General features: G+C 54.0%; 1 protein-coding gene across 6 annotated transcripts in view; it reads left to right on the forward strand.

The window, feature by feature from the left end:
* Window positions 1–12,127, forward strand: part of DLGAP4 (DLG associated protein 4) — a 176,064-nt gene that overhangs the window by 139,420 nt on the left and 24,517 nt on the right. For all 6 annotated transcript variants that reach the window (XM_032462246.1, XM_032462243.1, XM_032462244.1 and 3 more), the window contains 3 exons: window positions 7,926–8,287; window positions 10,833–10,921; window positions 11,467–11,879. In XM_032462246.1, the coding sequence (XP_032318137.1) occupies window positions 7,926–8,287; window positions 10,833–10,921; window positions 11,467–11,879 (864 nt within the window). The remainder of the gene's footprint in view (window positions 1–7,925; window positions 8,288–10,832; window positions 10,922–11,466; window positions 11,880–12,127) is intronic.

Genomic DNA, 12,127 nt, shown 5'->3' on the forward strand with positions numbered 1-12,127 from the left:
CCCAGAAAGAGAACAGCAGGCTCAAAGGCCCTGAGGTGGGCGCATGCTTGGAGCATTTGAGAAATAGCAAAGAGGATGGTGTGGCTGGAATGGAATGAGCGAGGGAAAAGTGCAGGCACTGAGGCTGGAGAAGGGAGTGGGCCAGTTCCTGTTGTAGGCCAAGGTAGGCAACTTCATGGAGTGGGGAACCTTTGAAAAGCTTTAGAAAAGGGAGGCAGTAATCCAATTTGTACTTTTAAAAAACTCCTCAGGCTCCTGTCTGGAGAGTGATCTTGGGTGAGTTGGGCCACTAACAAAGCAGGGAGGCCGGGGGGTAGAAAGTGCAGCCTAGACCAGGCCTTCTCTCCAGAAGAAGAAGAAACCCAGCTCTGTGACATGTGCTTTTGTGTGCGGGAGGGACAAGGCCTTGCAGATGGGAGAGGCATAAGAAGAGGTGGGGTGAGGATCCCCAGGCCTCTGGAGTGTGACTGACTGCATGGGGTCCCTTCTCTAGGAGAGCAAGGCTGACGTGGGGGAGGAGAGGTTCAGATTCATTCTGGACACACTCAGCTTGAGATGGCCTTGGCACCTTATGCAGAGCTGCCTAGTGTGCTGGGCTACTGAGATAGAAAGTGATACACCCTCCCACTGCCATCAGGTCTGCTTGTGGTAAAACCTTCTGACTGCAGGCCGGTTTGAAGGGACCTCGTGAGCTCTGCTGCGGGCAGGAAGAAGATACCACTGTTACCACTGTCACCACTGTCCAAGCAGCCCCAGGAAACCAAGGACCCTATCTGAGAAGAGGCAGCCCTCTCTCGGGCCCCCTTGTCTTTTCTTCACCAGCTAAATTATCTAAATTCCACTTTGCCAGGCTGGGCCCTACTGGCATCTGTCTTCCCATGCCTTAGGCTGTCCTTCCCTACTCCTTTGCTCAAAGGATTGTGAGCCTCATCTGGAAAACAGGATACTGGCAGACCTACCTCACATGCCTGTTCTGAGGATTCATTTGGCCACAGTACAGTCCATTTTTGTTATTCACAATTGTTATGTTCATAATGTCTCTCAAACTCTGACTTAGCAAATACTGAACCATTGCTCCTGTGGGACATACAGAGTCCCTGCATCTCCACCAACCACCAACAGAAACCACCAAGGTTTTTGTTAAAGACACCTTATTTAATATATTGTTGACTTAATCAACATGGAACTTGGCCAACAGCACCGTAACTCACACCTGAACAAAGGTCGTCTGGCACGTGTGTTTTCTCCATAAGGCACACCACAACCTTCTTGCACTTAGGAACGCAGGATAGCACTTCAGCTCTATGATTGGGGGCCATTTCAGACAGAAATCACTACCACCAACAATAACCAAAAAAACCGAGAAAAATGTGAAAACACAACACTAAACAGACCAGGAAAAGGATACTCGTTTACAGTACAAGCTGAAACGAAAAAGGTAATGTTACCTTGTTCAGCTGGGAACCTGTGCATTGGACAACTCAGATTTTCAAGCTCTGTGCATGTCTGCAAGCGAGAGCCCCAAGAGTATTGATTTGGAGGTTACAGATACAGAATCGTGGATAATAATAAGGACCGACTGTACATGGAGTGCTTGCTCAGTAAGGTTAGCGTTGGAATCCTTACCAACAGGAGTGAATCCTGGCTTCTGGACAGGGCTCTAAGGGCGGAGCCAGGACTCCCTGAGCTTTGCGGTTTTGTCTTCCCCAGGGTATCACCTTTGTATCCTCTTGGCTCCTGTGGACTTTCGGGTCTGAGGCAGGTGCAGTTTCTAGCAGTCCTGAGTTCCCCCACTGAAGTGTTTATTCCAGTGCCTCTGGGTAGGTGGTGGCACCATTTAAACGAGGCAGTGGTATGGTTGGATTCCTCAGGTGGCCCACTGACCAGAGTGGAAGAAGGACAGGAAAGGCAAGACAGGAGGTTGGGGGCCAGGGAGCAGCAGTGTGGGGAGTCTAGGGGAGACTGGCTCTAGATGAGGGAGAAGGGAGGGATGGGAGAGGCATTTAGGAAGCCCCAGGTTGTAGGCAGTGGGGAGGATCCCCAGGAGGGCGTTGGGGTGAGAGGTGCTACCAGTCCCTCTTGCTGGAGTTTGAAATTAAAGTTTGATGCTGCTAACTCTTAAGTCACAGTAAGGGTGGTGACTTCCAGGCTGACCCGGGGTGGGGGGCACATGGGCCATCAACAGGAAAGTGGCTCTGAGAGGGCAGTCTGTTCTCAATCCTGACCTAGTTGCTTGGAATTCTCTCCCAGCTTCCTCTGCCTTGGGGGAAGAAGCAGGGAAGGAGGAAGGAATTTGAGGCTGGGTGGGCGGGAGCCTTGAGTTCTGTTTTTACCATAGCGCACAAGTGAGCTGCCCAATTTAGCTGCATGGTTTGACAGGTTACTCTGTGTCCTCCAGATCTCTGGGGAGTTGAAGCCACAGCCACTCCTCTCAGCATCTAAGCTCTGATTGGCCAACTTATATACCCTGACATTAAAAAAACAGTGTGGAAGCAAATTCACTCTGATCTGGTAAATAGAATTTGCTGGATAAAATCTTGGGCAGAAGGCAGAAATGAGACAAAGGGAGCTTCTAGTTAGAAGAAGCAAGGATTTGTGCACTGTGGAGCAGGGAGGCTGGGCTGGATGTCTGGGGCCGGTGGCCGGGGGCCGATGGCATAACACAACTGTATCCTGTCTGAGCCTTGGCGTGAGGGACCGACATGGCCAAGACCAGGGCAGGGAAGCATGTGGCCCCAGGGCGGCAGCTCAGTGTGCACACACTGCTGGGGCTCAGCCGATGCCTCACTCAGGATCTTTGAAAATATGCACAAGGACCAGCTGGAGGAGATAGTCACATTGGAGTGCCATTCAGCCCTAAGTTTCCTGGGCAAATCTGAAAGTTTTCCAGAGTATCTGGACAAAGAGTTGGACCCACATGTTGTATTGATGTGAACTGTGGCACATAGAATGTCTCCCAAGGGCAGGGAGGGCTGCAGTCACGCCCTGACTAGGTCCAACATCTTGAGTCTCAGAGGTGCTTGCCTCCCTCTAAAGTTTAATTGGCAAATGATGGTTGTGCACCCTCTGGGCCGGACACTGGCTGCTGACGCTCGGGGGATACACTCTCAGTTGGAGATGTGGCCACAGCCCCAAGTGCTCTAGCTGCCCACAGAGAAAGGAGAGGGTCAGACTCTGCCTGGGCCAGAAAAAGCTGGAGAGGGAGGGACTGACCAGAGAATGAGAAGCATGGAGGATGAGAAAAGGGGTTCTGGAGAAACAGTGCATGTGCAGTGGCTTTGGCGCATGAAGAGTGTGGTGTGTTTGGGAAAGGGTGCGTTGTTCTCTGGAGCTGGAAAGAGCATGCTAAGGGTGTGGAAGGGTGGGAGATGAAGCTGTAGGGATGGACGGGTGGGACCAAGCAGAGAGGGCTTCTCATTTGGGAGGGGGCTATAACCTTGGGTACTAAAGTGTTGGGAGCCTTCACTGTGGTTAAATCTTGATTTTTGGCAACTGAGGGGTTTTTGTAGCAATGATGAGGTTCATTTTCTTAATTCAGCAAAAGTTTATTGAGAGCTTTCTATGCTTGAGATGTTACCCTGGGCCTGGGATGCGACCTGCTGTGCCAAGACAGACAGAGTTCCCCAACCACCCCAGGGCTGTAACCATCAGCAAGTAAATGCCTAGATGAGCTGCTGACAAATGTGACAGGTGTTCTGATGGAGGTACTGGGTGATGGAGGGGAGGGGGCAGTCAGGGGAGGCCTCCTGGAGGAAGTGACATTTGAAACATGTAAGGAGCTGAGAATACCTTTCTAGGTAGAGAGACTAGCCTGTATAAAGGCCCCAAGGTGGGAGGAAGTGTGGTTGGTGTAAGGAACACTAAGTGGCTAGATTGTGATGTCCGAAGGCGCAGGGGAAGGTGTTGGCCTGTATTTCTTGGCATTTCACATGTTTGAAAGGAGAGCTGACCCGTGTAGTTGGGCCCCATCCCCTGCTCTGGGGGGACAGTGCTCAGAGCTGAGGGATGTCGGCCACTCAGTCTTCTTTGTTAGTCACACCACTTGTCTGGCTGTGACCTGTGCCCTCAGAGACATAGAGAATCCAGGATAAGTTCACTTTTCCTCTTATCATATCTGGCCATCTGGCCTGGCTTCTCTCTAGTTCACTTTCTCTGCACTGAGGGGTTGCCTCAGCCAGGGCTCAGGGCCTCTGAGTGTGCGTCAGCAGGACCCCAGCCTAAGCAACCCTGAGAGAGAGGCTGAAGGGTGAGTCCTCTGTCCAGACCCCTGGATCTGGGCAGTCCCATTATCTCCCGGGCGGGGCAGGGTGGGTCCCCGCACAGACTGGACTCCTCCAGGCCAGCGTCAGCCCCACCACAGGTGGGAACAAGGACCTTGACTGGGGGCCCACAGACCCAGCCAGGCTTAGGGCTCAGTTCTAGGTCTTCAAGCTCACTGTCACCCCCTTTAGGGGGATATTCCCCACCTAAACATGTTGAGCAGACTGGGGCCTCACTCTTCTGATCTGGGGCAGAAAACTCCACAGAAGCCCTACTTCTTTAGGATAATTAGGCCAACCAAACAAATGAATCCTAAAATCCCCAGTGAGTCCTGTCTCTGCTGGGCTCTGGTGGCCACTGGCTTCAACAGGCTGCTCTGCGTGTCCAGCTCTTGGGGGAAACTGCCCCTGAGCTGGTCAGAGAACAAGTCCAGCCTCCCCATCAGCGGCTGGGGAGTGATAAAATTTTGGCTCACCACTCCCCCTCGCTGCCCAGGCCTCTCCTGTACTAGAGACGGGTCAGAGCCCTGCCGACCCTGGGCTGTGTGAACCTTCACCTTTGTGTTGCAGCCTATGTTATCACTCCCTGTGGCTGCGCAGCTGCTGCATGACAAAGCTGAGATCTGAACTCAGGCTTGTCTGGTTCTCTGCTGCCCTCTGGCTTCTGGATCCTCACCACAAAAGGAATGACTCTCAAATAGTAGAATTTCAAGCAGTGAGGAGAAGGGATTCAGAGCAGGAATCTTTCTTTCCGTCACAATGAGGGGAGATGAGATGAGAGCATAAATGGGAAAACACTTTGAGTTAGTCAAGGGCTGTGTGAATATGCTGTGCTGTCACCTGGTTAGAACTCCTCCCCCACTGAACAGCTAAGGGCAATGAATAGTTCAGCAGGCAGCAGGGACTTGCATGAGTCGTTGTTGGGCTCTGGAAACCAGGCCTCTGCCTTTAGTCTAGGCCCTTCCTCCCCCAACAGTCAGGGCTCAGCTTGGACATGCACCTGCAGACTGGCTCCAGGGTCAGCAGGATGCTGGGGGTCACAGTGGTCAGTGAAGGCCCCAGACACCTGAAGCTCCAGTCCAGCAGGGAGGGGCCCAGGGCCTAGGGAGCAGAGTGAGGTGGGCTGTGCAGCTGAACCATGTGGTTGCCACTTACTGTTGGCAACTCTAGGAGAGTTATCCAACCTTTCTGTGCCTCATGTGCCCCATCTATAAAGCAGTCACAGTTGTATCCCCACCTCACAGAGTCACTGTGAGGAGTAAAGTACAAAATCATAAAGCTGCTAAGCATAGTCAGTAGATGGCCCAACTCTGGCTGTCAGCCTGCGCTTCTCGGCCAGCTGAACACAGGAGGTCGTCTTCCCAAGCAGGACTGTCCCTTTCCCATGGGGTGCGGCCTAGAGGGTCATTCTCCCGTGGACTGAAGCCCCGCCTCCTGCCTGCCCTGCTGCCTTTGTTCTCCTGCCTGTGCCTCACCCTTCTCAGACTAGGGAGTCAGAGATTGTGGGTGTGTCTGTCCAGGGGGATCCCCAAGCTGGACTGGAAAGTTTTAAGCAGAGTAGGAATCAAATGCTGTTGGCTCTGAGCTCCCAGAGCACTTAGTCACATAGACTGCTGAGCACAAAATGTGGCTCTGGGTCCTGGGCTTTTCCATTGTGGCTTTTGCTGCTGTTGAAGCATTTGCGTCACAGCTGTTTCTCTGCTGGTGAGGGCTCCTTGCTTTCCTGGAACCCAGCTTAATAGATGTTTATCAGATGAACAGGTAGATGGGTTTTTTATTTTTAGGTAATTGTAATTTACATATAGTTGTAAGAAATGATACAGAGGGATTCTGTGTACCCTCCACCCTCAGTTTCCCTCAATGGTAAAATCTTGCAAAACTGTAGTATAACATCATAACTAGGATATTGACATAGATACAACCCACTAGTGTTACTCAGATTTCACTGGTTTCACTCGTGTCACCTGTGTGTGTATTTAGTCCGATGCAGTTTCATCACGTACAGGTTCAAAGGGCCGCCACCACAGTCAAGCTACAGAACTTCCATCAACTCACACCCGTCATGATCCTACCTGTCGCCCTTTTATAACCAAGTCCCTCCAGCCTCCCCGTCACCCCCTCCCGCTAGTCTCCCCACCAACCACTAATCTGTTCCCATCTCTATAATGAGGTCATTTCAGGAATGTTTCATAAATAGAATCATGTTGCATATAACTTTTCGAGATTGCTTTTCCAGTTGGCATAATTTACTTGAGATTCACCCAAGTTATTGCTTGAATCAGTGGTTCATTTTTTGTCGTTGTTGCTGAGTAGTGTTCCATGGTCTGAGTGGACCTCAGCCATTCATCCATTGAGGACATCTAAGTTGTTTCCAGTTTTGGCATATTGCACATAAAGCTGCTATGAACATTCATGTATAAGTTTTTTGTGAACTTGTTATCATTTTTATGGGAGATATGCCCAGGGGTGCAGTTTCTGAGTTGTATGGTAATTGTGTGTTTAGTTTTAAAAGAAACTGCCAAACTGTTTTCCAGAGTGGTTGTATCATTTTACATTCCCCCCAGCAAAGTATGAGTGATTCCATTTGTGCACATCCTCAGCAACATTTGGTGGTGTTACCATTTTTTATTTTAGCTGTTCTGATAGGTTTGTTTAGTGACATCTCATAGTGGCAGATGAATGGATTCTGCTGGGTCTTGTCCATGGCCCCTGTGGCACTGAGCCTTATTCTGGGGTTTCCATTGGGCCATCACCATCACTGTGATTGGCAGTCCCTTTGAAGGGAGGGCTTCAAGTCACTCCTCTGGCTCCCACTTCGAGCCTGGGCCCCACCCAGTAGAGGCTCCTTTCAGTCCTCACCAGGGAAAGGGCAGTTGGAGTTAAGATGCTGAGAGAAGCTGTGGGATAGGAACCAGTCTCTCACAGCAAGTAGCTACTGCTATTTGAAAAGGACCTTCTGTTTCAGACCAGAAGTTCAGCATTTACAAAGCTAGCTGGGGGCCTTTAGTGTTCCATGCCCCTGCTGGGGGCCAGCCCTGGGCCAGGCTCGGAATGGGACTCTTGAGACCCCAGGTCTCACCCATGGCAGATCCTGGTTCCCTGAATCTTGGTATAGAACAGGGAGTCCTGACGGAGGCAGACTGGTGTGTTGGTTTTCACATAACAACGAGGGGGGAGGGGTGGGAATGGCAAGATGGGAGCAGGGTAGCTGGGCCCCAGAGGATGTGTTGGTCTTTGACCAAACGGAGGGGGCCATCCAGGCAGAGGGAACGGGGTGGAGGGAAGGTAGAGTAGGAGAAAAAGACCAGAGAAGAGGAGTAGTAGGTCTCTCAGGGAGCTTGAGGACAAGTGAGGTTAACTGTTCCTTGGCTGTCCTAACCACCACTCTGCTGTCACCATCCAGCCTATGCCCCAGCTGGATAGTACCTTTGTGTGGGACCCAGAGGAGGAGGGTGTGTTTGGCCCATGTTGGCAGCCCCTACTAGACTTGCCTTGGCTCAGCATGAGGGTGGGCAGGGCCTGGGTCTGTCTGTCTTGGTCATTGCTGTGTCTGATCCCCAGTCTCCTGCTCCAGAAATCCTCACTGAGGCCAGAGCTAGACTCGAGAGGGCTGAAAGGGGTCTGGGGGCCTCACCTTCTCCCCTTCCCTCCTTCACCCACCTGCAGGTTCATCATGCCTTGTGGCGTATAAGAAGACCCCGCCACCGGTCCCTCCACGCACCACGTCGAAGCCGTTCATCTCCGTCACAGTCCAGAGCAGTACTGAGTCTGCCCAGGACACCTACCTGGACAGCCAGGACCACAAGAGCGAAGTGACGAGCCAGTCTGGCCTGAGCAACTCATCGGACAGCCTGGACAGCAGTACCCGACCGCCCAGCGTGACACGGGGCGGAGTCACCCCAGCCCCCGAGGTCCCTGAGCCACCCCCAAAACATGCAGCTCTGAAGAGCGAACAGGGGACGCTGACCAGCTCCGAATCCCACCCTGAGGCCGTCCCCAAAAGGAAACTGTCATCTATAGGAATACAAGTAGGGGCCCCTTTCACACTCTGTCCTCGGCTGGCGCCGTGCACCTGCCTGCGTGTAATTACATCTGGCGGAGGCCCACTAGGTCTCCTGGTCAAAGGTGGTTTGTCTGTCTGTGTTGGGGGGTTGGCCCCAAATGGCCGAGCCAAATTCCACCCATAGGCACGCCTTCCTCACGTTCGCCCGAACGTGCTTCGGGGTCTGCAGCTATGGGACGTGTCCCTGCCCCAACAATGGGTTGTCCCAGTGAATGTAGTTACACTCAGCCAGCCATCTCCTGTCCACTGTTTGCCTGTCCACTGTCTGTCTGTTCACTCCACCCTTTGCCCTGCCAGCCGACGCGTGGGAGGCGGGACTGGCCTAACAGTTCTCTGATCCAAGGTCAGCTCGGGTGCAGAGGCCACAGCCCCGCCTGGCGGTGGGAGCAGCGTGGAGCATAGACACCGAGGGCCAGGGGCCCAGGACCCAGGGCTCTTGAGCCTCGGGGATTGCTCGAGGGGAACTTTGCCCAGAGCCCTCTCGGGCCTTGGGGACAGGTAGGTGGCTTGAGGTGCCAGGCCCAAGTCAAACTGAGAAGTGGGACATCGGTCCTAATGCTTCCCTCCATGGGAAAGGATCCAGGCGGATAGTTTCCCAGGACCAAGGGGCCAAAGCCAGCAGACCCTTTGGGATGCCAGGCTCACAGTGCACCCATGGCGGTGGCACACAGCAGGGCAGGGTGCACCAGCTTCCCTTCCACTGCTTCATTGCCCCTCCTGCATGCACCTGACATCAATAATCTGTCTGCTGTTAGCTGGCTGGGAAAACTTGGGCCCTGCCTTGCAGCTTTTAAGACTTGCTCTAAATTCAGGAGAGGACTCTCCCTGCCCTGGCTGGACCTCCAGACTAAAGTGGAGCGCACTCAGGGCAGGGGAGGAGGGCAGCTGCAGTGGACTTAGAGCCTGCGGGAGGCAGAGCCCCCCAAACCCAGGGGGCAATCAAGGACATCAGGGTGGTGTGCATTGCAGCTTAGGTTGGATGGATCTCCATTTCCACAGCCACCCCTGAGCAGTTGGACGTGGCCAAGTAGATGACAAAGCACCAGAATTGCAGAAGGAAGGTGGAACTTAAAGGGGACTAAATGGACCAGAGAAGGCTCACAGGCCATTTTCTCTCACTTGCCTAAATGTCACCCAAGAGGCTGCTCCAGGCTTCAGTTTCCCCATATACACAAGAAAAAAGTTGGCCAGGGATCTCTCCTGTTTTCTAGGCTCTTTCATAAGGGGTCCAGCCCCTGCCCTGTACAGTGCTCAGGAGGCATTCTGAGGAATATAGAAAGTAGCCTAGTCTTGGGGTCTTTGGACAGCCCCACCCTCTCTTTGGCCAAACCAGATGCTCTTATCTTTCCAGAAGACCTGAGAGAGAGTTAGGCTCACCCTGATTCCTGTTACTCAGAAGTTCACACCGGAATGAGGACTCCAGTTTTGGGCCCATGGGGCTTCCCCTCCCTGAGTTCACTCCACCCCTACTCCACGCTCTCCAAGCAGCTTCTAGAGATCCAGCAATGCCACATCCCCTGAGCTGGCTCTTACTAAGGGGGAAATGCGGCTACATCCCCATGGCGAGGAGGAGCCTGGCGCTCAGCCCTCTGTCCCAGAAAGCCTCCTGGCCCCTGTGAAGCCAAGAGACTGGAGAGTCTTCAGTTCCCAAGGATGTTCCACCAACCCTCGTCCCACCCCTTGGTGCCTCAAGCCCTGGGTCAAGTGTGGGTTCTTCCTCATTTGTGAAGGATGGTGGAGGGGCTGGCCTGGCTGCTCCATGGCCACATACCTCTGTCCCAGAAAAGAAAGGTCGGCCCAGGGCATCACTGAAATATAAAGAAAGAGTGCTAGCTTTGCACTTGGCCCTGGCCCTGGTCTTTTCTACCGCTCCTCAGGCCCACCCAGTGCTGAAAGTAGCTTCAGCCAAGTGTGACAAGGCCCAGGGATGGCACCCCACAGCGCCCAGGGACTTGGCCAGCTATTGCCTTGGTGGCAGCTTTCAAATCCAGAACTGCTGTCTGAGGCTTGCCCCTAGTGCAGGCACCCCGGCCTGCCCTTCAGCTGCAGGGTTGGGGGAGTGACCTTTGCCTCAAGACAGCCCCACTTCCACTACACCAGATAACGGCTGTGGCTTTGTGTGTGTGTGTTTTCTTTCTCTTTCGTTGTCCTTTTTTCTCTCTCTGATGCGTGTAAAGGAGAGGACTAGAAGGAACGGTTCCCACCTCTCGGAGGACAACGGACCCAAAGCGATCGATGTGATGGCACCCTCCTCAGAGTAGGGAAAGCCAGTCATCTCCACCCCTCCCACCTCCCACCCACCTGCCCGCCCGCCTCCGCGCGAATGAGCAGTGCCCGGCTTATCCTGGTCCGGCCTCGGGCCCACGTGCAGTGTCCGCATGCCTCGTGTCCGTCTGTCCACACGTCCGTTTGCGTCGTCCCACTAATGTGAATTTCAGCAGCAAGTGTGGTGTTTGTTTTTTATTTTTGTCTTTGTCTCCGTGCCGTTGCTGTCGTTGTCCTTCAATAAGGTTGACTGCATTCAGCCAGTGCCAAAAGAGGAGCCCAGTCCCGCTACCAAATTCCAGTCCATCGGGGTTCAGGTAGAGGACGACTGGCGGTAAGTCGCACAGAGGTGGTGGCTGCCTCTCCCCTCTCCTCTCCCTCCCTCTGCTCTCACCTCTCCTGCGCCTTCTCCTCTTGCTCTCCCTAACCCACTTCTCCTTGCTGGATTTCTAATAACCAAGCTGGGTTTGGGGTGCGGGCGGTGGCCCAGGCATGGGAGGCTGGGCAGGCGGGTGGGCGGGCAGATGAGCTCTTGCTCTGTGAGATGAAATCAGCTCACAGGGGGCCAAGGCTGGGCTGAGACGTGGCCCGGCACCCTGATGTTGGTGGTCTTCCTGGCCCCACTGCAGTAAACAGGCAACCTTATGACCTTGTCCATGTGTGCGTGTGTGCGTGTGGGCGTGGGTGGGCTGGGGCAGGGGCTGAGCAGAGAATGAGACGGGGGCTGTGGGACCCGCTTCAGGCGCATGGTGAGCAGACGATGCATCCGTTTCTCTGTCTCCCTTGTGTCCGGGTCGGGATGGCCTCTGGTCTCTGGCCCTCTTGGTGACTCACCCCTTCCTGTCCCTACCTCACCCCACTCCACCCCCTGACCCACAGAAGCAGCGCCCCCTCTCACAGCATGTCCTCCCGACGGGACACCGACTCAGATACCCAGGATGCTAACGACTCGAGCTGTAAGTCATCTGAGAGGAGCCTCCCGGACTGTACCCCACACCCCAACTCCATCAGCATCGATGCCGGCCCCCGGCAGGCCCCCAAGATGGCCCAGATCAAGCGCAACCTCTCCTATGGAGACAACAACGACCCTGCCTTGGAGGCATCCTCGCTGCCCCCACCCGACCCCTGGCTGGAGACCTCCTCCAGCTCCCCGGCAGAGCCAGCACAGCCAGGGGCCTGCCGCCGAGACGGCTACTGGTTCTTGAAGCTACTTCAAGCGGAAACAGAGCGGCTGGAAGGCTGGTGCTGCCAGATGGACAAGGAGACCAAAGAGAACAACCTCTCTGAAGAAGGTAGGTGCTGCGAGGATGGCCCCCTGGGCGGTGGGGGGGTTGCCCCGTGAGTTCTCCAGCTTCTGGCGGGCCAGCCTCAAGCCTCCAAGGTGCGGTTGGTCTCTTAGGTTCTCTTCTTGGGTCAGTCATGAACCCGCCTCTTACTTTCATTCTTTCCTTTCTCCCATCCTTCCACACACCTAACCAAACCTTTTTCTAAAAAGGACATGGCAGCATAATTGTACAGGCCACAAGGTCAGCCACCCTCA

Source organism: Camelus ferus, chromosome 19 (assembly GCF_009834535.1).
Source record: "Camelus ferus isolate YT-003-E chromosome 19, BCGSAC_Cfer_1.0, whole genome shotgun sequence".
Taxonomy (NCBI): Eukaryota; Metazoa; Chordata; class Mammalia; order Artiodactyla; family Camelidae; genus Camelus; species Camelus ferus.